The sequence below is a fragment of the Semicossyphus pulcher genome, unplaced genomic scaffold (genome assembly GCF_022749685.1).
Source record: "Semicossyphus pulcher isolate SPU_LCO1_2020_fin unplaced genomic scaffold, fSemPul1.0.p SCAF_18, whole genome shotgun sequence".
Lineage (NCBI taxonomy): Eukaryota > Metazoa > Chordata > Actinopteri > Labriformes > Labridae > Semicossyphus > Semicossyphus pulcher.
In genome coordinates, this window is record NW_027211691.1 from 19,627,959 (window position 1) to 19,650,300 (window position 22,342).

The 22,342-nt window shown below is 42.5% G+C and overlaps 1 protein-coding gene across 1 annotated transcript in view; it reads left to right on the forward strand.

Annotated features, from left to right (window-relative positions):
• Positions 1-22,342, forward strand: part of tmx3b (thioredoxin related transmembrane protein 3b) — a 42,153-nt gene that overhangs the window by 3,397 nt on the left and 16,414 nt on the right. Inside the window, exons 5-12 of the mRNA XM_069667466.1 lie at positions 25-70; positions 4,335-4,415; positions 4,792-4,891; positions 5,127-5,204; positions 5,478-5,544; positions 13,248-13,346; positions 17,590-17,647; positions 17,844-17,897. Of these exons, the coding sequence (XP_069523567.1) occupies positions 25-70; positions 4,335-4,415; positions 4,792-4,891; positions 5,127-5,204; positions 5,478-5,544; positions 13,248-13,346; positions 17,590-17,647; positions 17,844-17,897 (583 nt within the window). The remainder of the gene's footprint in view (positions 1-24; positions 71-4,334; positions 4,416-4,791; positions 4,892-5,126; positions 5,205-5,477; positions 5,545-13,247; positions 13,347-17,589; positions 17,648-17,843; positions 17,898-22,342) is intronic.

The following is a 22,342-nucleotide window of genomic DNA, read 5'->3' on the forward strand; positions in this document are numbered from 1 at the left end:
ATATAATTGTTTTCTGTGTTGCAGGAATGGCATCAGAGTTCGGTGTTCGTGGTTACCCCACCATAAAACTGTAAGTGACTCATAACTCCTCTCGACCTACCCTGTCTTACCCTTTGTTAACTCTAAAGTCTGTAGAGCCACAGTTACTACTTAATTCTGATCGGTAAGATGCTATTTCTCGATAGCAGACCGTTGCTATGAATAACAGACCGTTGCTAGGGATGAGGCTCTAATCACACAATCAGGACGACTAACTGTAATCATATCAATCTGCTGAAAGAAGTCCGGTAAATTTGACGTTGGCTTGTTTACAGAGGAAAAAATGAAAAGAGACAAAACAGCGGAGAGAATGCTTAAAGGTTAAACGATGCAAAAACTGAAGGCGACGACAGATAGATCTACAAAACTGAAGACAGCACATGAAGTTAACATTAAACAGAACACAGTACAGGATAGCGTGGTGTTTAAAGACAGTGAATAGAAAAGAAAATGTCAACACTTGACAACAGTGACGAGACAGAAAACCTCGATCAGGTGCTGCTCTGATTCCTGTGGTCCTGTTCAACTTGAAATGTTTCCATTTAAAGCTGCTGTGAGGAACTTTAGGTTTTTGTTGATTTTGGCGCCCTCTCTAGACAAAGCTGTACCTCTTATCTCTTTGCTGATTTTGTCCTGTACGTGCTTAAGTGGTGGTTTTTAACACAAAATCTCCTCCTGCTTTCTTTAACAGTCAAATGTATCCCTCACTTTAAATTGGTGCCCTGTAAATGTAAACAAAGGCAGCGTGCAGTTAATCACTTTGTCTGACACCTACCCCCCCGCCAGCAGCTTCAGGCATTAAACATAACGACATAGAAATAATCAATCTTGTTGCTGATGGTCTGGTTTGCTTTTGTAGCTCACATAGAGTAATCAGAATTAATTTCAGTCTGTTTCATAACCAGTGAAAAACTCCTCACAGGAGCTTAAATGTGAGTAACAACAGCTAGCTTAGCTCATTTTAAGAAGAGTTAATCGTTGCTATGGACGACGCAGCTCTCACTGTGAGTATAAGGGACTATTTTTACAGAAAATGCGGGAATATAATCATTTTTAAAGTAACACAATGTATTGTAATATGATGTAATGTATAGTGAGCTGGTTGTTGTCTTTTCCCCTTGAGGTTCGGCCTGTTGAGATGCCCTCCGATAACTTACTCAGGAGGGAATAAGGTGTTGTTGCTGCCTCCTGAAGGTTTAACTAAGTGACAAATCTGCTCACACCTTCAGAGGCTAAATTGCATTAGGTCCAGCACTGCTGGATGTTAATTATACACTTGTTTGTTGAACTGTGTTTAAAGCTTTAGAAATTACACCCCTTCCTTTTACTCTCAGGACCCAAATCTATTTAATGTATCTTTTGATCTATTCATCAGCGAATCAAAAGGTGGCGTGTGACACATTTGCCACCATTTGACTGATTTTTCCCTCGCGTCTCATGAAGTGTAGGTGACATTTTTTTATATGAAATTAATGACGCCAGCTGCTCGACAGCAGAGCTCACGTTGACTTGAGAGAAATGATCTTTCCACACGGCACAGTTTCCTCCATATATTTCCAACACATTCATTTGTCTGCTCGCTGCCGTAATGGGCTCCCCATTTAGTTTCATCAAGCTCATTTGGGAAACTGTCGCAGGATCGCGGCAGGGTTCATAACATCAAACCAAGCAAGTGATGAAACATCCATGGAAGACACGAGATGCCTCCCTCAGAGACAGAGGGAGACTTGATTTAGAGTCTGTTTCCCCCTGAGTTCGTTAAGCCCTTTGGGCTGATGCAACCTTAGCAATCCTTAATGCAGTCTGCTTGTTGAAGCTCGACGACTCGGGCGCTTGCTTTGGCTGGAACTCAGTTAGGGACATTTGTTTGTTTGGTTCCTTTAATTGCATCGATTTAGATTAAGTTGACATTTGTGCTGAAGTTTGTCCTGATGGATTTTCTGTTTCATCAGAACATCTTGTGAGAGACAAGTTGTCTGACTTGTCTTCAGCCCATTAAAGCCAGGACTTGTCCTTGGCACAGTTAAAAGAGCTCCTCAAACAATTGATTATTGTTAATACTGATTCATAATTAATTATTCAGTCTGCTTGTGAATTCACGACTATTCAGCTGTTTGGCAGCAATTAATGCATAAAAACATGCAGACCTGCTCAAGAGGTTCAGCTTCTGTTCTTATACAGCTCCGGAACAAGTAAACAGACCACTCCAAGTGTTCCTTGAATCAGCATCTCTCTCTACATGTCACGGCCAGATCAATCCACATCTGAACCCTATTGAAACCTCCTGAATGTGATTAAGAGGGAGATAGATGATCGCAAGCCATTGAACAAAGACGAGCAGCCTTACGTCACCCAGCAGCAGTGTGACAGACTGGTGGAGGGCATGCCAAGATGAACGCTGTAATTAAAAACAGTTTATTCCACCAAATATTGATTTCTGAACTCGTCCTGAGTTAAAACATTAGTATTCTGTTGTTTAAACATGAACTTGTAAACTCGAGGTCTGAAATACATCTTTTGGTCCTTATTTTCTGCAAATAAAATACCTACATTAATTTGGAAGTAGGGAGAAATGTTGTATAGAGGAAAACAAAAGTTCATTTTACACAAACACAGACCTCTAAACAGTAGAACCTAGGGATGCACGATATTGGATTTTTTGCCGATATCTGATATGCCGATATTTTACAACTCATTAAGTCGATTACCGATATTTTTTTCCCGCACACCTAATTGCAGAGATCACCAACTCTCTTCTGTATTGGAATTAACGTACAGTATAATGGTGATACTCTTATCACATTTGTTACAACGGTCGGGGTGACGGGTCTTGAGATGGTTAATCAAGTTTGTAGTGTTGGAAGACTTTGCCTTGGCTCCTCCTCGCATCACCGAAGCTGAGCAGTCATTGCAAATAGCAGTTTTGCTATCTATTTCGGACACTTTGAAAAACTTCCACACCACGGACATTTTGGCTTCTAACTCTCTCATGCTGCAGGGAGAAACACGTGATGTCATCACGCTGCGCCGCGCAGGTCTTCTTCGCGTCGGGGACATTGCGCCGAGGTCGGGCATTTACTCAAGTATGCAGCAGCCCCTTATTTTATCGATAGTTCATTTTTAAGCCGATATCGGCTGATACTGATAACGTGCCGATAATATCGTGCATCCCTAGTAGAACCAGAGAAAAACATACTTTTGCAGTGGTCTCTTCATTTTTTTCCAGAGCTGTATGAGCGTTTTTGACTGTTTTCTCAGATTGTTTTTTCAGAAAACAAATTTCTGTGAGTGAAAACTGCTTGTTAATGAGAGAGGTCAGAGGTAGTCCTGTCAAAATTTGCAAAAAAATGCACAATATGTCCACAAGGGGGCATACCAATACACGAGAGACAAACTTACTTGCAAAGATATATTTATTCAAACAGAAACAAGCCTTTTAATAGACCAACGCAGGCTTCCTACACCTTACAAAATAAACAAAAATAACAAGGTTATGGTGGAACGGACATTCAGCGCTCCGAGCGAGCTGTGATGTGACAGATTTATCACACCTATAATAATCTGTATGCTGGGGGGGAGAATCTCTCTCTCTCTCCGGCCGGGCTTGGATTTAAATTCTCCGCCATCATTAGCACGCGCCACACGGTTGTTGGCTCGTTTCAGCTGGTTTGTTATAAACCTATAGTGATGTTGTGTGCCTTCAAAGATGCTCCCACAACCAAGAGCGTGCATTTTTTCACATCGAATATTAACTTTAAGAATCAGTTTTTTATTACACCTCTGTTATATATTAAAATGTAGAATATTCATTGTCAGAGGAGAATAACAAGACAGGACAGTGACAGTAACTCAAACAAAAACAACAGCTCTTTGAATCAACGCCATGAATACATCAGGCTAAAGTCTGAGAAGTTTTGCAGGAGAAAGTGGCCCGTGAGGAAAGCAGCTGGAACCAGCTTTTATTCGCCGGTTTTGCTTGATTAAAGACTAAAATAACCAGATTGTCAGAAGAGTTTCTAATTAATTTCCTGCTGATTGACCAATCAAGCAATTTAGTGTGAGCTTTGCATCTGCTGTTCTACTCCGTCCCCTTTTTTTGTTCATTAAATGAGTTTTTCAGACAAAATTAATATCCTGAACACAGAGTTCAGTGTCAGGCAGCTGATTTCCATTTCATTTTATTTTCATGTTTCAGCTGGTGTCTTTAATCAGCTCAAATTAAAGCACATTTATAATGGTGCATAATAGTTTTGCAATTAAAAAAGCCGCCTCTCACTTTTGTCTCTTTCTCTCAGGTTGAAGGGGGATCTCGCCTACAACTACAAGGGCCCAAGGACAAAAGACGACATTGTAGAGTTTGCCAACAGGGTGGCGGGGTGAGTCACAGCCGTCAACCTCTTCAAACTGCTAAATAAATAGAGCTTCCTTGCTTCACAGGAACACATAATGTATTAGTAAGAAGCGTCCCGGCAAGCTTATCATGGAGGCCGTATTTGTTTTAGAGCTCAATCGGATTTCACCTTTTGATGCTCAAGTTTAAGCCGCTGTATCAACGCAGCCTGACAGATTCTCCTCCTTGAGGGAAATCGAGCTCGATCCGTGACAGAGGGTTTGATCAAAAGGTTGGCTCCGGCTTGAATCGGGACTGCAAGTCGTCGAGCGTCCACAAGGGGGCGCCACACGCTCAGAAATAGAGAAGGAGTGTTTTGCTGAATTAACTCGTCTCTGTTTGTGTTTTGTTTCCCTCTTTAGACCGGCCGTGCGGGCGCTCCCCAGCAAGCAGATGTTTGAGCACATGATGAAGCGGCATGATGTGCTGTTTGTGTACGTCGGTGGGGATTCTCCCCTCAAAGTAAGCAGCATTTACATCAACCAAACATGAAGCAGGACTTTATTCTAAGTCTCCAGAACAACCACAGTGTTAAAAGAGTCTATAGAGTGAATAACAGAAGCATTCTCTGCTGCTGTTTAAACATCTGTTAACACAAGATTAGTGTGTGTTATGTTTTATTGACTGAGCCTTTACAACACTGCACAATTAAAAGCTCTTATGTAAATGCTTAAAGTAAATCTGTTTGCCGTCGCAGGAGAAGTACAACGACGTCGCCTCCGAGCTCATCGTCTACACGTATTTCTTCTCGGCCTCGGAGGAAGTGTTTCCAGAGGTAACTCTTTGAATATGCTGCAGTTTTGTCATCATATATTATTGATGCTACTCCTCTGTATTGTTCCTGCAGTACATGTTTCTATCTGGGCTTGCTTTAGAGATTGAAGTGAGATATATAATTAGATCCTTTTAGCGTTTATCCTGTACGTGCATGCGATGAAACAGGGCTTGCATGCTGTCTTTGCAGTATTAAGTTGCTTTAAAGCATGTAAAATCTGCAGCATCAAATAGGAAAATGATTAAAGTCATATATCTTTTGTCTTTTTAACAGTCAGTAACTTTGCCCGAGCTTCCTGCGGTGGTTGTCTTCAAGGATGGAGGCTACTTCACCTACGATGGTGAGTGTCTTCATGCACTAATGTCTTTGTTCATAAAAAAGCCTGAGAAATAATTTAAAGGGCCAGTAGGCAGCCGTTTGTATACGAGCTCCTCGTCCTTCCTCCCCTGCAGCTCTTGTTTTCTCTGGCCGTGTTCCTCCAGTTTTCCCGTCCCTGCTGCCGCTCTTTCATCCTCCCCACCACGCTGAGTTATGGTGCGCCTGGCCCATCATAAAGCACCCGGGGCTCTGCCCACTATTGTGTGTGCGGCGAGGGCCAGTGATGTTGTGGTGGTTTGTCTTTGGGCGGACATGCATAACATAGCAGGCCCGGGTCGGATGGGCGTGTGAGACCACAGTTTATGTTAAGGAAAGCAGAGCAGAGCCTATACGGTCATTACAAGACCTGAATCACTAAAGCAGCCGTCATGCCTGCTAAAACATTTGACATAAAGCTGCTTTTTTCTGTTGCTCAATTGGAAGCCTCTCACCGCAACAACGTGAGCTCACCATATTCCTCCAGGATGTCTTCTATCTCGCTGCCGCTGAGGGCCTCAACGGGGAGGCGGAAGCGGAAGTGAAGAGCATCGAGGCACAGTGAAAACACAAACGGGCCCCAGTAGTGGCTGTTGGGTAGATTTTGTGCACGGTGAAGCGCCCTGAGAACAAAATCCACCTCCTCCGGCGCCGCCTGCGAGGTCACGGTCATCTGCTCCACCTGACTACTCCGAAAGGGGGTCTTCCCGCACCAGAATCTAAGCAGGAGAGGCTCGCCGCAGTACACGTTGACGACAAAAACCCCGCTTTCTTCAGAGTCCTCCAGGACCTTGATACGGAGGATGTGGTGAATGTGTAGCATCGCCATGGTGACAGCGTATTAAGCTCGTCAAGGACTGAGAAGGTGAGCAGCGTTGCCAAATGACATGTCCTTCCCTCCTCACATGGTGGATTTCTCCTTTCCTTTATTAAGCCTAAAGAAAATTGAAAAACAGACGGGTTATCAGGTCAAAGTGGATGAAAAACGACAGAGCGAGGCTCATTAAACACTTACCTACAATGGCAGAAAATTCTCCACTCTGCGTAAGAGGAAGTACTTTCCCTGTTCCCGTTTTCACCACCTGTGATCCTCCTCATCCAATTTCCTCCAGCTGAGCTGTGCTGTGTTTCTCTGACAATTCTTCTCGCTGGAAATGTAATGACCGGATGTTGCATTAGAGGATAAATAAGGCAGAAGCACCTTGTGTGGTTTTCTGTAAACACTCACTTTGCATGATGTTCTGTTTGGCTAAACGCCTCAGACACATTTGCATCAGCACCCAGTGACACAGTTTTTATGGCTGTGACACTAAGAGATCATTTACAGCCATGTAGAAAGTGGGATAATGAGCAGTACTTGTGTCAACTTAAAGGGGGTTATTTTGCTATAACAACCTGCTCGCTGTACGTTATCACGCTTTAACACAGCTGCCAGCTGAAGTCATCAATAATGTTGGTTTCCGCTGAATTAAGTCTTAGCTTGGCGATTCCCTCGATCGTACTCCACATCAAAAAATCTACAGGACCACTTGGTGAAAAGTTGAACTGTTTACTTAGACAAATAAAAATCTGGTCCATTGTCCAAAGTTGTCCAAAAGAGAGAGCGAGAGAGCGAGAGAGGTCAAAAAGTGTGTGCCTCCACTCTCTGCTTGTCTGGATGCAGCATTATTGCCCCCAGACTCCCTTCTCTCCCCTGATCAAAGCCACTTAAAGGGGCGGTTACTAGGAAGCAACAATATACTCACCTATCTACTAGTGACATTCTATGCATTTAAATGATCCACATACATTATGGTAAATGGTAAATGGACTGTACTTTATATCGTGCTTTTCTAGTCTTCCGACCACTCAAAGCTGCTTTTACACTACGTGTCACATTCACCCGTTCACACACTGCTGGCCTAAGTGCCAATCTCCAATCAGATTTATGCGACCGGGAGCAATTTGGGGTTCAGTGTCTTGCCCAAGGACACTTTGACATGTGACTGTATCGAACCCTCAAGCTATTTGAGAGACGACAGACTCTACCAGACTATAACTGTTACTAAATCAATTAGTAAATACTGTAAATAATAAGTAAATGTCCCTTTAAATAAATTAACCATGTTTTACCTATTAACTAAAAATGATTGTATGCTGACTAGATGAACATCATAAACTGCATAAAAGGCAAAATAAAAAAATCTTCCACTAAAGAAATAGTCCCTTAAACTCCACGATACCATGGCTGTGGTTAACTCTGTAGCCTTCTTAAAATCAGTCTACTTAACTGTTATAATCAACAACAAAACAGTAAAGTAAGGAAAGGTGAACAAACTGCACAAAGGAAATGAACACTGCCACAGCCTACACCGTGTTTGTAGTGTTTTCGTCTCTGTCATTCAGTCTTTAAAGCTCGCTTGCATTTCTCCACTGTTTTCTTCTCTTTTTGTTTGCTACAGTAGAAGGACCAAGGTTAAATTTACCTGACTTCTTTCTGTGTATCAATATGATATGACAGTCACTCCTCCAGAGTCTGTGATCAAAGCTGCATCTCCAGTAACAGTCTGTTCTTCATAGCAGTGGTCTGTTATACAGAAATAACAGACTGTAGAATGCTGTTATTGACCAATCACAATCCAGTATCCACCACAGTCATGTAATAATGACGTATAACACACAGGTTTTTTTTAAATATAATAATTAATTAATTATATTAATTATAAGTATAATTTTTATCTACTGGCCACAGAGGCCCTGGTTCTCAGAACAAACAGCAACTTTTATTAATCTACTTCCTGGTTTTAATTTTTTAAAGGGGGGTATTACGCTAATTTCAAGCTTCATATTTCATTCTGTGATACCTGTGGAGTAGCTTAGCATAATTCACAGTTAAAAAAACTTTTTCTCACACTGGTGCTCTGTGCAGGCCCTCATACAGCCTCTGCCTGAAACCACTCAGTCTGCTCTGTCCCTTTAGGAAACCCCGCCCCTACGAGCCCGCTTTCTTCCGATTGGCCAGCTCTCTGAAGCCTGCTGTGACGTCACAAAGTGCAGCGTGTAGAAAAAAACATTGTGAAACCTGGCGTTCACAGCAGCCTGCAAACTGAGCTGAGAAGCCTGGGGATTACTCCAACATACTTTTACCTACAGATGTGAAACTTCACCCACGTTTAGTCTGGACATCCAACATTCTCACATTATATATATATATATGTCTTAAAATGTGAAACAGCATAAAACCCCCTCTTTAAAGTATTTTATGAAGATTCAAAACACTTATTAGGAAGTCAGGGCCCATTTCCAGATCTAGTTCATTGTGTCTGTGAAGCATAGAAGCCATCGAGCAAAGCCCCTCTGTCCAAACACTGCCTCTCCCTTTGTGTAAAACGATATGTGACGTTTTGTTGTCGAGCTTTGATTGGTTTAGTGCGACATCACAAGCAGCGGCATCCCCTCTGAAGTGCTCTGTTTAAAATATAGTCCAGCACAGAGGCTCATGCATATTTAATATCTGAAATACTCACTTTCATATTGCTGTACAGGTCTGCTCTGTCACTGCGCTTCAAGGGCTAAATGGTTTTGATCATTGTGTGTGCGCTGGTTTTGTTTAGTCAACACAGTTTGCTATTTGCAGATGCTTCACTCGCCAGGAATGAGCGTTTAAATATGTTTTTGTGTGTTAATACACATTAGCTTACACTCAGAGGTCAGCACCAGGCCCTCTGTTAGTCTGCCTCTGTGGTTTATGGCCTGCTTTTGCCTCTCCTTGTATGGAAAGGCAGATAAAGCTGCCAGATGTGAGAGCCAAGTATTTGCATAGGTTTATTGGGAGCGCTTGAATGACAGCGAGATTAACAGTCCATGAATGTGATGACAAGATGAGATCACAGCTGAAGAGGTGATAACACACTGATGACACTTTGTGACGGCACACGCGGACAATATTCACTTCATGGCTTATTTGAATTTGCAGAGGACGAGGGCAGCGCGTCGACGTGCTGATGAAAAGTGTAATAACTGCTGGTGACTTCATGTCAACACGTTTTATCCCCTCTGTTTCATTATCCACTTCTTCTGTGAGTTATTTTTAATTTTTATGCCAAATATGTAGCTAATGGAACGTGACACTTTGTTACAACAGCATGTGTATTTTAAAACCACATATTTACGTAACAATGAAGGTGCGTAACGCTGCTTGCCTTAAAGTAAGACTTTTAAAGGAAGGAAAAATCTTTACAAAATAAAAGTTTAATTCATAACTAAGTAATTAAACACACCCTTGCTCTAATCAGTACACTCAGTTTTGCAACCACAGCATCACTTTGACTGGTAAGACCGATGACTGTATATAAAGATGGATGACTCTTCTCCATCTGCTCTCATTTAAGCCAAAATAGCCCTGTGATAGGCGCTGCCATCTTGCGATGGTGACGTCATTCGGAGCCAGAGCTGCGCAGTAGAGATCGGCGGGTGGCGCCGCCGTAGCCACTTCCCTTAACCAAGACACACACTTAACAAAAACAACCAGCGAAGATACCGCATGTCGCCGTATTTAACAGCAGAGCGGCTTCTAGTGTTGGTCTGAAGCAGACTCTCACAGATATGAAACTTAAATAACTGTAGTGATTGTTTTAGTTACGTCTCCTCTCGCCGTCCTCTTCCACTCTGCAAATCCGGAACAGATCGGCTGCAGGAGCCAGATTTGTCAACAGAGCTGTCAATCATCCTTTTTACAGCATCCAATAACTAATTAAAAGTAAACCTGTCAGAAAAATGAACACTTGGACGTAATTCAGCATGATAAGAACTAACTATAATGACAGAAACCATGTTTGAGAAACATTTATTTGATGTATATTTTGACTTTATAGTTCATGTCCCATCTGTTAACATGGAGGAGGCGGGCTTTATGACCTATACTGCAGCCAGTCAGCAGGGGGCGATAGAGAGGGTTTGGCTGCACTTTTAGGTAGCTGTCATGTCGTCCATGTTTTTATACAGTCAATGGTTAAGACCAGTGCCTTTGGTTGCTAGCTAATGCTTTGCTACTTATTTCTCAGTCTTGCAACAGAGGCGAAATGGCATCTGTGTAAACTGCAGAGCCGGCAGGGCGGAACAGCACCGTGTGTGTGTATGTGACACAGGCCGTTTGTTTAGATGTCGCTCATATTTTGGTTCTGCAACGCTTGAACACAACGTAAAAACACACAGTGGGGTGGCTGTACACCAGCATTGCTTGGTTCAATGTCAAATGGCAATGGCGGTATGACAGCGGAGCTTCGTTACAGCGCTGAGGGGCAACCGCAGTGTAAAAGGGACTAGTGGTTTAGCCAGCTTCCCTCACAGTCATCACAGGGGCAGAGAGCGTCAAAGCAGCCAACAGACTGGAGAAAAGCTGCCCTTCCTCACGCTATCCGGCTTCACGTTGCTCTTTGTTTCTATTAGTTATTTATCTTTTATGTTAAAGTTAAAGTTTGCAGCCTTTCATTCTCCTGCATCTGCAGCTTAAAGCCAAAATGCACCACCCCAGTGTTCATGGTCCCCAAAGGATGAATCCTACTCACTTTTTTGATCCCCTGACTCTTCCTTTATCACCACCAGGGGGTTGTATTCTTTCTGTGTTTCGTGAAATATCTCGATAACTGTTTGATGGACTTCCATGAAATTTGCTTCAGACATTCCCGGCCTCCAGATGATGAACTCTGGTTACTTTGGTGATCCTATTACTTAACATATTGTGCCATCGTCAGTTTTTCCATTATCTCCCTTATGGCCCCAGTAAAGGGCCAATTGGCTGCCTGACTGACCAACAGTTCCTTCATTGGGCCGTGCTGTACATGTCTTTTTACTATTATTTGTTTATTCCAAATACATATTTTCTTGTCAGCTTGCTTCCCTCCAAATATAGTCGCTCTTTTCATAACCGAGGGACACAAATCACTTCCATCCCTTACTGTAGCTTTTTTGTTGTGCTTCTTGGCAACTAGCCAAATAATTTTCACAGTTAATCTTCTGAGCTTTTCTCTCTCTGTCGAGTAAGAAAGCTTGACTTGTCCTGTCGTTTCACTGAGCGTTCCTTCACTGTTAAACACATCACTTTCCCCATCCGCTGTCCCACCCTGTTTGAGTTATCTTTGTTGATGTTGTTTCCTCCTCTCGCTCTCGCTCTCACTCTGGTTTTATATCCAAGCTATTCTGCATTGTCTTGGAGGTCTTCTGCTTGATTAACCTCCATCCTTGAAATGTGTCGGAGCTGCCTCCTCCCTCCGCTCAAAGAACTCTGACACGGGATCATCCTCCACTCCACCCCCTGTCTGATTCTATCTCCCCTCCTGCCCCTCATCGCTCTCCCTCTCGTCTCCCGCTGCGTGAACTCTGGCGCTGACAGGCTCCTGTAGGGCGGTATGGAGATTGCGAGGGTTCGGCGCCCGGGAAGCGAGCGGCTCTAATTTGTTTCAAGGTGAAGCGGGTTCAGTCGGCGTGGAGGTTCATCAGGGCTGTGCGATCCCGGCACGGGGCCCTCGGCTCTCTCTGGGCAGCTGCGTGCTGTCTATAAAGCCAAAACATCTGTGGGAATAACTCAGGAATGTCTACCGGATTCACTGACTCAGCAGCTTTAACAATAACGCTGCTCCGCCTTTGCAGCGCTGAGAAATGCATCGCTTTAAGGTCGTTTGCACTAACACTATTAAACGCTACGACCTTGAGGTTCTAAAAGCACGCTCAGGTTTTAGCTTGTCATGTTCGGTACTGCGCTCCCGGCTCCCTGCAGCTTTAAAACCATGTTCAAGTCATCAGTGTTCATGTAATTATTGCAATGCAAGCAGAAAGGTCATGATAACTTATTAACATGTCATAATGAGGTCTCACACACATTTGACATCAATTACGAGCATCCTGTAGCCTCTCTCAGCCGGGGGAAACGGCGCCGTTCAAGCAGGCGCGCTATTCATCCCCCTGGGGGGACGGGCGCTGTTTCCCCTGTTTGCATGTTGCCTCCAGATGTTCGGGTAGCAACAACATGTGGCTCGCATCCAGGAAGCCATCCTTTATTTCACTTGTTTATTTGTTGCACTTTATCTTTTTTTTTTTTTTTCTCCACTAATGCATCTGTTGAATTATGCATCTGCTCCAAATGTGTAAAAATCTGGCAAATGCTGCGTCCTGAAAATGAAGTGTTGGGGAGTCATTTACAAACCAAATGTGTTTTTTTCCTTTTAAAGACCGAGCGGCGTAATAGCTGCGGAAATGAGGTCAAGTGAGGCTGCAAAACAAAAAGTTTTTAAATGGCTCTTTGGGAAATAGCAAATAGATCTCTTACAGCACGCTGACGGGAAATCCAGAATCAAAAACACGACACCATTGATCATTTACTCCTGGATTGATTCCCAATCTCTTCCCACAGAGCCACATTGATCTTTTCCAGACCCCTAATAACCTCCCTGACTCCTCAACACCGCTGCGTCCCTCCCTCAAAACCCCATCCCTGATCATTGTTTAACTGACCTCTGTCTCCGGATGCTCGGCCCGCCGTCTCCAGCAGCAAACAGGTGGTAAACACGCTGATCTCCTCACAATCCTGGCATCAATACGCCCGCTCTGCTCTGCTCTGCTTTTAATATATACAGGTCGTGAGCAGAATGTCAATCGGCTTTTTTTTTGTTGTGTGCTTCTGCCTCTGAAAGATTGTGTCTCTTTGTGTTGCAGAGTACGAAGACGCCAGTTTGTCATCGTGGGTGAACAAGGAGCGCTTCCAAGGATACCTGCAGATTGATGGGTTTACTCTGTATGAGCTCGGAGAAACAGGTGGCGTGTGCATCACATTACTCATCCATTATGTTTCTGCACTCCAGAGACGCCACATTCTCAGCTACTTTCCCCAGTTTAGGTTTAATGTAAATGAGTCTCCAAAGTGCATCTAATCATTAGTGTTGTTTAATATAACTATTAGTGATTCATACGTTCAGCTTAACATACATGTAGTTTAGCTTTTGGCTGCAACAATGGTTATTTTTATGATCAATTATTCGCAGACTGAGGAATGAGTCCATAATTGCTGAAAATAATGATAATTTTCTATTATTCTGTCGTTTATCGGTCAGTTTTTATATCAGGAAAAGGAGAAAACTGAAGATCAGTGTCCTGATAAGTTATTTTCTTGTCTACAAACTAGAGATAGACCGATATGGTTTTTTCAGGGCCGATACCGATACCGATTATTAGTAGTCAAGAAGGCCGATATTTGGAGCCGATATTAATTTGCAGTAAAAGTTAAAATATTGGCGTCAAAATTTTGAATAATACAAACTCCAACACTTAACTTTGTTTAAATGCCTTTAAGCATATGTTTATTAAACAAACAAACAAAAAGCGCAGGGAGTTCCCAGGGTCAGCAGCATCTCTTGTAAAGTTAACGGAAAATTTAAATAAATAAATAAATAACTTCCTGAAGTTTTATAAAGTAAATAAAACAAAGTTAAATACGATTTGCAATGAACTTTTTCTCCTCTCCGCCGTGTGTGTGAGCACTCTGCATGCACAGCTTTCACTGCTGATTGGCTGTTACCCGTGCCATGGCTCTGCGTGTAACCAATCAGTGCTGTGGGTGGGACAATGCTGGAGACAGAGTAGTGACTGCAGACAGAGAGGCGCGGCTGCATCAGAGCCAAAATAACCCAGTTTTAAATTGATCTCTTATCGGCCGTCGGATAAAAAAAAAATGCCGATATGCGTCAAAATGCTGAATATCGGCGCCGATAATCGGTCTAACCCTACTACAAACCAAAGATTATCAGTTAGCTGTCTTAGAGGAGAAGAAACCAGAGAAAAATTATATTTAGGAATCAGAGATTTTGACTTTTTACCTTAAGAGACAACTCAAACCAACGACCTCAATCTAAATAGTTTAATTTAATAATTGGCAACTAATAGATTCCTTTCAGCTCAGCAGAAGAAACAGAAATGAGGCAAATCCCTATGTCTGACTAGCAGGGGTAAATTTAAGGCTTTTATATGAGAGGGCAGTGGAAAGTGACGGAAACAGGGGACGAGAGAGAGTGGGGATGACACGCAGCTTGGGAGTCGAGCCCAGGGCCGCCACATGGAGGACTGTTAACCTCTGAACATGGGGTGTGCAATTTAACAGCTGAGCTGAACTGGAACTCACATTTTAGGCATTTTTATGCAACAAAAACAATTAAATAATCATCAGCATCTTTTTCTGTTGGCCAACTGACTGAATCTTTCAATCTACCAGCTATTTTTAGCTTTCAAACATTTGACAGAGTTTGTTTATTGTGAGCTTATTAGTGCTTTTGTTTGTAGCTTTTTATTTAAGTGACCTTTTTACTTTTAATTATTATTGTTAAAGGCAACATTTTTAAGTAAAAGAAGGAATACTAGCATATAAACAGTTAACAGTGTTCATTTCGTTAACGAAAATATGATGATAAATGTTCGTCAGCGACCTTTTTTCCATATTGAAGGTGAGACGCTGACGAGCTAAAAATAGATCGTTGATAATGAAAACTCTGACGACAGGAATGTTTTGTTTTCGTTAAGGAGACGAGACCGGACTAAAATGTTAGTGTTTGTCTGATGTTTGATGTCTTTGACATTTAAAATCCGTGATATTTTCCCCCACTGTGCGTCTAATCTGTTGGTCGAAATACAAGCACTGCATTCCTGTAACTGGCGTGTGCAGATCCCCCTGAATCTGACACCTTCCATACAGGTGATGATAACTACATGACGGCATCCACACAAAACAGGTTAGGTGGGAAAAAAAGAACAGATAATTATTTAACGTAATGCACTTTAATAACAGAGACACAGAGACGCCTTGTGGCTACAAATTAGGTGGGAAGAATCAGTGGGAGCGTCGAGGCTAGATTATCCAAGGGAAGGAATCCTGATATTGAAGAGAGTGAAATGTTGCTTTATATATTAAAAACACTTGGTACAAGCGGACACCTTGATACCAATTTCTGATACCTGTATCAGGCTAATTGAATGAGTTTAAAGGGATAGTTCGGTTTGTTTGAAGTGGGGTTGTGTGAGATACTAAGTGTACTACATACAGTGGATGCCGGTCAGCACGGCCCGGTGTTTAGAAACCAGCCAGAGTGCCGGCACGGAAGCTCGTCTATAGGGTCAGATAGGGTCAGTGTCACACCTGTTTTATCCACTTATAAGGACATCTCACATAAAAAACAAAAGTGGTTTCAATTGTACGCTATATTTGAATCATTCTGTCGGATCAGCTGTTTACAAACTAAAGAAAATACAATGTTATGGAAACGACAGAGTGAGGTTCACGGTGGGGACCAGAGGACATTGTTGTCCTTCATGTGTGAAGTGTTTTATAGCGCTGAGTTACAGTGGTGTTAGCGGTACTTGCTGACTAAAAGTAATGACTAAAATGTGACTTTTTATTGACTAAAATGTTTAAAGCATAAAGGGTGAAAATGACTCAAATGTGACTAAAACTAATGCACATTAAAGCTAAATCTGGAATAGCTGCACAAATGAACTCTGCAGTACATCAGCAGCACTTTGCGTGCAGCTTAACTCAGCCCGTCTGCTTTAATTATATTTCACACTAAATCCCTAATAACAGGCTTCCATTCCCCAAAACATCCAGTCTGCCACATGACGACTTTATAATTAAAAATCTAAGATTTACAATCAGCTGTGTTCAAATGTTCCTGGTGAAATTATCTGTTAATCGTGGAGCTGTGATCGAGAAAACTGTCCCCTCTCTTTAGACTGAAACTCTACTTACTCGAATGCACAGACACACTGTTCTCCCAGGAAATTTAAGCTCAAGAGTGAAACACAAACTGTCTCTTAAAGACTTAAATTGATGCTTGAGGAGAAAGCAGTGCCTTCTAATATTAGATACAGTACTTTACCTCTTTATGTGCAGTTTACTCAGATCAGTGAGGCTCAGTGGTCGGAGTTTGTACAGGTTTCTATCTATCCTGAATGTGCTGCTTAGTACTGGCACTCCTGAACAAAGAAAAGCCTCTATAGCATTTTAATTGGATAAACACGGTGTGACTGATCAAATGCGGCACAGTCTGAGGCGTCAGTCTGTTAGAATAAGTTTAGTTTAGATCGAAGAGAGTTTGTTAAAAACAGGATAAACAAACTTCTCTCTAAAGGCGTTTCAATCAAGCGTCAAGTTTCATGCACTTGAGCTCGCTGTCGGGAGGAGGAGGGACATTTTAATGCTTTCAAACACAACTTTAGTCACACTGATGCAAAAAGTGGAGCTTCTGTCTAAATAGAAAATCAATGAGAAGTCTGAAACTGTAAATTAGATCCGTTTAGGGACAGAAAGCAGCTTATAAACAACATTTATTAGACAGATTCACGGTTTGATTTTCTTGGAGGTGGACAGGAAGGCTTCAGAGAGTGGATTAAATGTCTGATAAGCACAAAACAAACAGTCCTTTTAAAGAGACACGACTCTGCATTTGTTTAACAACATCCTAAACCAAAGTATTGTAAGAATGCACAGTGACATAAGCTCGCAATCACCCCCAGAACTTCTTAAAACCGCAGCTTTGATGCAGCTTCATACCAGATTTCCTTTTACATAACTTCCACCCTGCCGCCTGGAAACCGTCCGTGACCACCAGGGGGCAGGCTGGTTCTCTCTTCCCCACAGCAAGGGGGCTTCAAGCCTCAAACCAAACCAGTCTGAAACACAAACCTTTTAAGTTGTGTAACAGTTCTTTTTTTTTTTTTTTTTTAACGAGACCTATTTGTCATGTCGTGGGTTTGGGTTTTGAATGGCACCGAAATAGCACTTCAACCCCGAAAGTGACCACTTGTTTCCTGTTCAAACACAGCAGAAAGCCTGAGCTAGCTCGGCGATTGAGTGATGAATGAATAAAGCGCTCTTAGTTTCTTTCTTTCTTTCTTCTCCCTCCTGCTGAGAGGTGATTCGTCTCCTCCAGAGCCTCTTATCTGCCTGCCATTGTCTTCTCAACCTCTTTCTGTGCGCAGGGTTGTGATTTGTAATCTCTGTCTAACACCACAGGCAAATTGGTGGCGATTGCAGTCATCGATGAGAAGGACCCCACAGAGGAGAGCGGCAGGTACAAAGAGCAGTGAAATTAAAAAGCATGCCTCTGTATAAATGACTCCCACGGCTGCCACAATAAGTGAGCCCGGCTTTCAAATAAAGATAAGACTTGCTGTTATTGTTTGAGCCTCGCCACAAATTGCAGGCGTCTGCTAAAAAAAGGTCCTTCGACTCATGTGGTATTTCACTCTCTTCTCATTTGCCTTTAGATTAAAGACCCTGATTCAGCGGGTGGCGAAGGAATATAGAGAACATTTTAACAGGTAAGGCACGGATCCGCGATGAGGTGAAAGATGAACAACCAATTTATACATTTATTCTAGGACGGTGCACTCGCGGGGGAACGCGCGCCTGTCTCCTCACAAGCAAGTTTATGCCTTTGTCAGGGCACGTCTGTTTTCGTTGAGGTTCAGTAGAAAGGTAATTATGCAAAATGTCAACCTCCAAATATAGGTGTTCCTTTCAGCTGTCAGTCAAAAGCTCCGCTCCGGTTTGTGTTAATGCATAATTTTCTGTTTTTCTGCTGCTCCGATTGTGAAATAACAACTGGGGATGGGATTTTTTGTGCTACACGCTGCGTTCTTGCTGGAGAGGAACCAATTAGACAAGGCGCCGAATACAGAGAGGAAATACCACCAGAAATGTAGAGTTTTATACCTGTGTTATCATTATTTTCGCTCTTAGTGGACAGTGAAAGTTGGTAAGAAATATGATGGAGAAAAAAAAGAGTAAAAACATAAAATATCAGAATTTTTCTTGGCGTTTTTGGTGCATTAGAGCAAAAATCTTAATTTAAATAAGAATAGGAAACAAAATAAACAGAAATAGAATCGGATAAAATCAACAATGTAAATATAAAAGATTATTATCTATAATGCTTACATTATATCCAGAATGACTTTATTCTCTAATGTACACTGTACGAACAAACTCATCTCATCAGGGAAGAGGGCCGCAAACTGTTGAGGGTAGGAGTCAAACCTGGGGCCGTATATATGGGACGTGCGATTTAACCGCTGAGCTAAAGTGGCGCCCCCTACATACACATATTAAATAGCAATAAAAAACACTGATAAAATAGTAGTTCGAAAACTGGTGCATTCAGTGAAGTCCTGTGTCCACTAACAGCGCAAACAACCTCAATTTCAGAGCGGTTCTCACTGACGCTTACTGTTGCTAGGTTACGGAAGTTGTCTGGTGGCACTTCACTCTTGGTAGTGACCGTTAGACTGTTTTTAATTACTCTGTGTGCTTAATATTTGCTTTTATTCAAGGAAATTATACAAAGAAACATAAAAACAATGGTGAATTGTAAATATGCTGCACTTATACAGCACTTTTCTCGTCTTCCGATTACTCATGTCACATTCGCTCCTTCACTCAAAGGCCTAAGTGCCGAACTCCAATCAGTATCTATGCACATTCATACCTGATGGCTATGACTTCGGGAGCAATTTGGGGTTCAGTGCCTTGCCCAAGGACACTTCAACATGTAGACTGAAGCAGTCAGGGAACAAACTCTAGATCTGGAAATTTAACCCTAGAAGAAACGAAACGATTAGCTTCTCCTCCACTATTGCTGTTGACAAAGTTAATATCGGAAGTCCCGCCCCTTCTTGATTTTGATGAGTGTGAGAAAAGTGACAAGCACGGAGGTGTTCCAAAAGTTGAACCATTTTCAGCTGAGATTGCAGCGACAAAAAAACAGCTGCCGGCGAGGGTGTTTTTGCGCCGAAAACACTGAACTGCATTGGTTATGTGTAGAAAATAGGCGCAAAAAATGCAGTAAGTGGACACAGGCCCTTATATGTCCTTTTTAGACATTCTTGCACATTATAAAGATGTTGTTGCACATAATCCTAACCTTCTAACTGAGATATAACAACTGGGGAAGTGATTTTAATGTTGCATGATGCGTTGCTGGCTCTGTTCTTTTAGTGCAGAGGAACCAATTAAACAGGCGCTGAATATAAACGGAAAATGAGACGCAAAAAGTCGAGCGTTGGACCTGCGTTATCTGTATTTTTGCTGTAATTGGACAGTAAAATTTGGACAGAAAGATGGGGGGAAAATGGAGACTATGCACAGACACAAGCGCATATATGTGCAGCAGGAGGATGCAGCGAGGACAGTAGGTAGGTCATCCTTCAGCTTGGGGACCCAGCTTAAACAAACATGTGCCCAGCTGAACTGGCCTGCATTCAAATCAGCTGCAAGGCTGCCGTTCTGCGACTGACCCGCATCTGTGATCACTCCCAGCGGGGCGGCAGGCGACAAGAGGATTTCCTCAAAAGGATTAATAAAAAAAAAGTCTCACATTTCCGTCATTATGTTGTGTTTAAGTCCCTCGCTGCGCCCCGTCATTGACCGTGTTGCTTCATCAGATAGTTTTCTCCTTTTCACTGAAGAGGTGTTTCTCAAACCGCCGTGATCAAAGTGTTTCTCCCTCACCAGGCGTTCCCATTAGGACTGATTGAATTACACAGATCTCTATCATCAATTAGCTGCTATCCTCCACACCAGCGTGTGTTTTTGAAGAGTTTTGAGTGCGAGATCCCCACTGAGATCAGAGCCAGCGTGGCGCTCTGATGGTACTTGTAATTACATGTCGTAGGCTTGAGTGTCGCCCCCGGTGGTGGGCAGAGGCAGCGCGCAGGGTTCGAGAGAGGTGATGACTGACGTTTGATGAAGTCCTGAATGTGGTGGTGTTCGGCTCAGCAAGCATTTGTAGCATTTCGACAGAACAGTGATTTAAAAGCTCAGATCAGAGAGGGAAGCAGTCTGTGTGTGGGTGGATCCCCCCTCATCCACATGCCTACATGTGCGTAAATTGCACTTGTGGAATAGTCCGATTTCATCAGCTAGTGGGTTGAAATTCTGCAACAGTCATTATTGTATCAGCTTTTTTGTGCTGCACAGAAGGTTGGTTATACAAGACGAGACGAGACCCTGGCAACAAAAACGAAAACTGCTTTATCATTGGCTTTCTGTTCGTGAATGACACTGGACTGTCAAGGATTCAGACAGTACTCAGCCCTATAGAGGACATCCAGATGTTGGGTTTAACATTGATTGAGTGTGTCTTTTAGCTTCTTGTTTTGTTTTTGGGGTCTGCAATCGTAGTGTGATGGTTTTCTCCACTCACCATTACAAGCAGGCAGCTGCAGCCTAAAAGCACTGTGGGGACTATGATTTTAAAATACAGCTAAGAGACGGAGTGGGCTCCTTACTGTGGAGCTCAAGTCCAGATGCTGTTTAAAAACTGACAAAATATTCTAACTCAGAGAAAGCAAAGCATGCTCAAAACATAACGAAGCTCTGCGTCATGCCACTTTTGCCATTTTACAGTGGACCAAGCAACGCAGGTGTAAACCCAGCCAGAAATGTTTTGTTCTAAGAACCTTCTGAGAATGTTACGTGTGATGTTCTGGTAACGTTTTGAGCGGGAAGTTTCTATTTGGCGTGTTCTCTAAAAAACATTTTCATTGAGAATGTTCATATCACATTTCAGGAACGTTTTATAAATCACGTTCTGATAGTTCAGGCCGTTACTAACATCCTGAAAAGATCCTCAGAATGTTGCAGTGAGCATGTTCTACCTTTTGTTTTTATGTAACATTGAGCAAATGTTTTATAAAACCACATCAATACCACCTCAATAACATCCTGAAAATATCTTCACAATGTTGCAATTAAAACGTTTTGTCTTAGTGTAAGTGTAAGTTGGGAAATGTTTCTCTCCCCACAACATAATGTTCAAAAGAGTTTCAAAATCAAACAGTCGTTCTTACTTATTCCTGTTAAAGACACCTCATGTAAAAGTTTGTGTAAGGGCTGCGAACCTGCTGATAATGAGGTGACTTCCTGTTGAACATTCTTCCCTATTATAAACAAGCCTTGTCTATGCTATCCAACCCCCACACATACTTTTCCTGGAACATAATATCTGTTCAAATACGGCTCTAGAAAACTCCTCTTCATGTATTTACCGATAACGTCAATAAACACCCATTAGTTCTTCAAAGTTACATAAATAGCTGACATTTCAATTTTACCGGAGGGAGAGTCTGAGATCATATATTACCAACTTCTGCAGAAAATCTAAAAGTGTTTTCCAGTAAATTTGTGTTACTCATTCCCTCGGATTGCTTCATGCAACTTTCTCAGTAACTTACTCACCCTCATTGGCCGGCCCGCTCCGCTGTCTGGCTCAGAAGTGTCAGTAAGAGTGGGAAGACAGGAAACAGACCGTGTAAAAAATCTACGATATAATCCGAGCTATGAAAAAAACATCACATTCTGTTCACCTCCGTGTCCGCCCGTCTGCCTCAGACGTGCAGATGTCTGATCAATAACTCACAAAGTTACAAACCGACTTTTGAATGAGCTTTGTCCCGCTATTGTCAGCGAGATTATCTCCGGCACGGACAGATTTTATATTGCATGCTCTGGATTTATTATGCAGTTCAGCCTCTTCATAATCATGTCATTGATATAAGCTCGGGCAGCATTGTGCAGCACCCGGGGGAGAAACGTGCGAGATGTAGCTATGATTCAATATGAATATAATATATATGTAGAGGCCCGCATAATCAGTCATTCAGTGAAAGTCAGCGGCTTCTCCCGGACTTCTCAACCCCCCCTCCCCCCCTTCTTCCCCCTTCTCTCCTCTAGTCTACCCACAATACACTCTGCTCAGACATAGTGC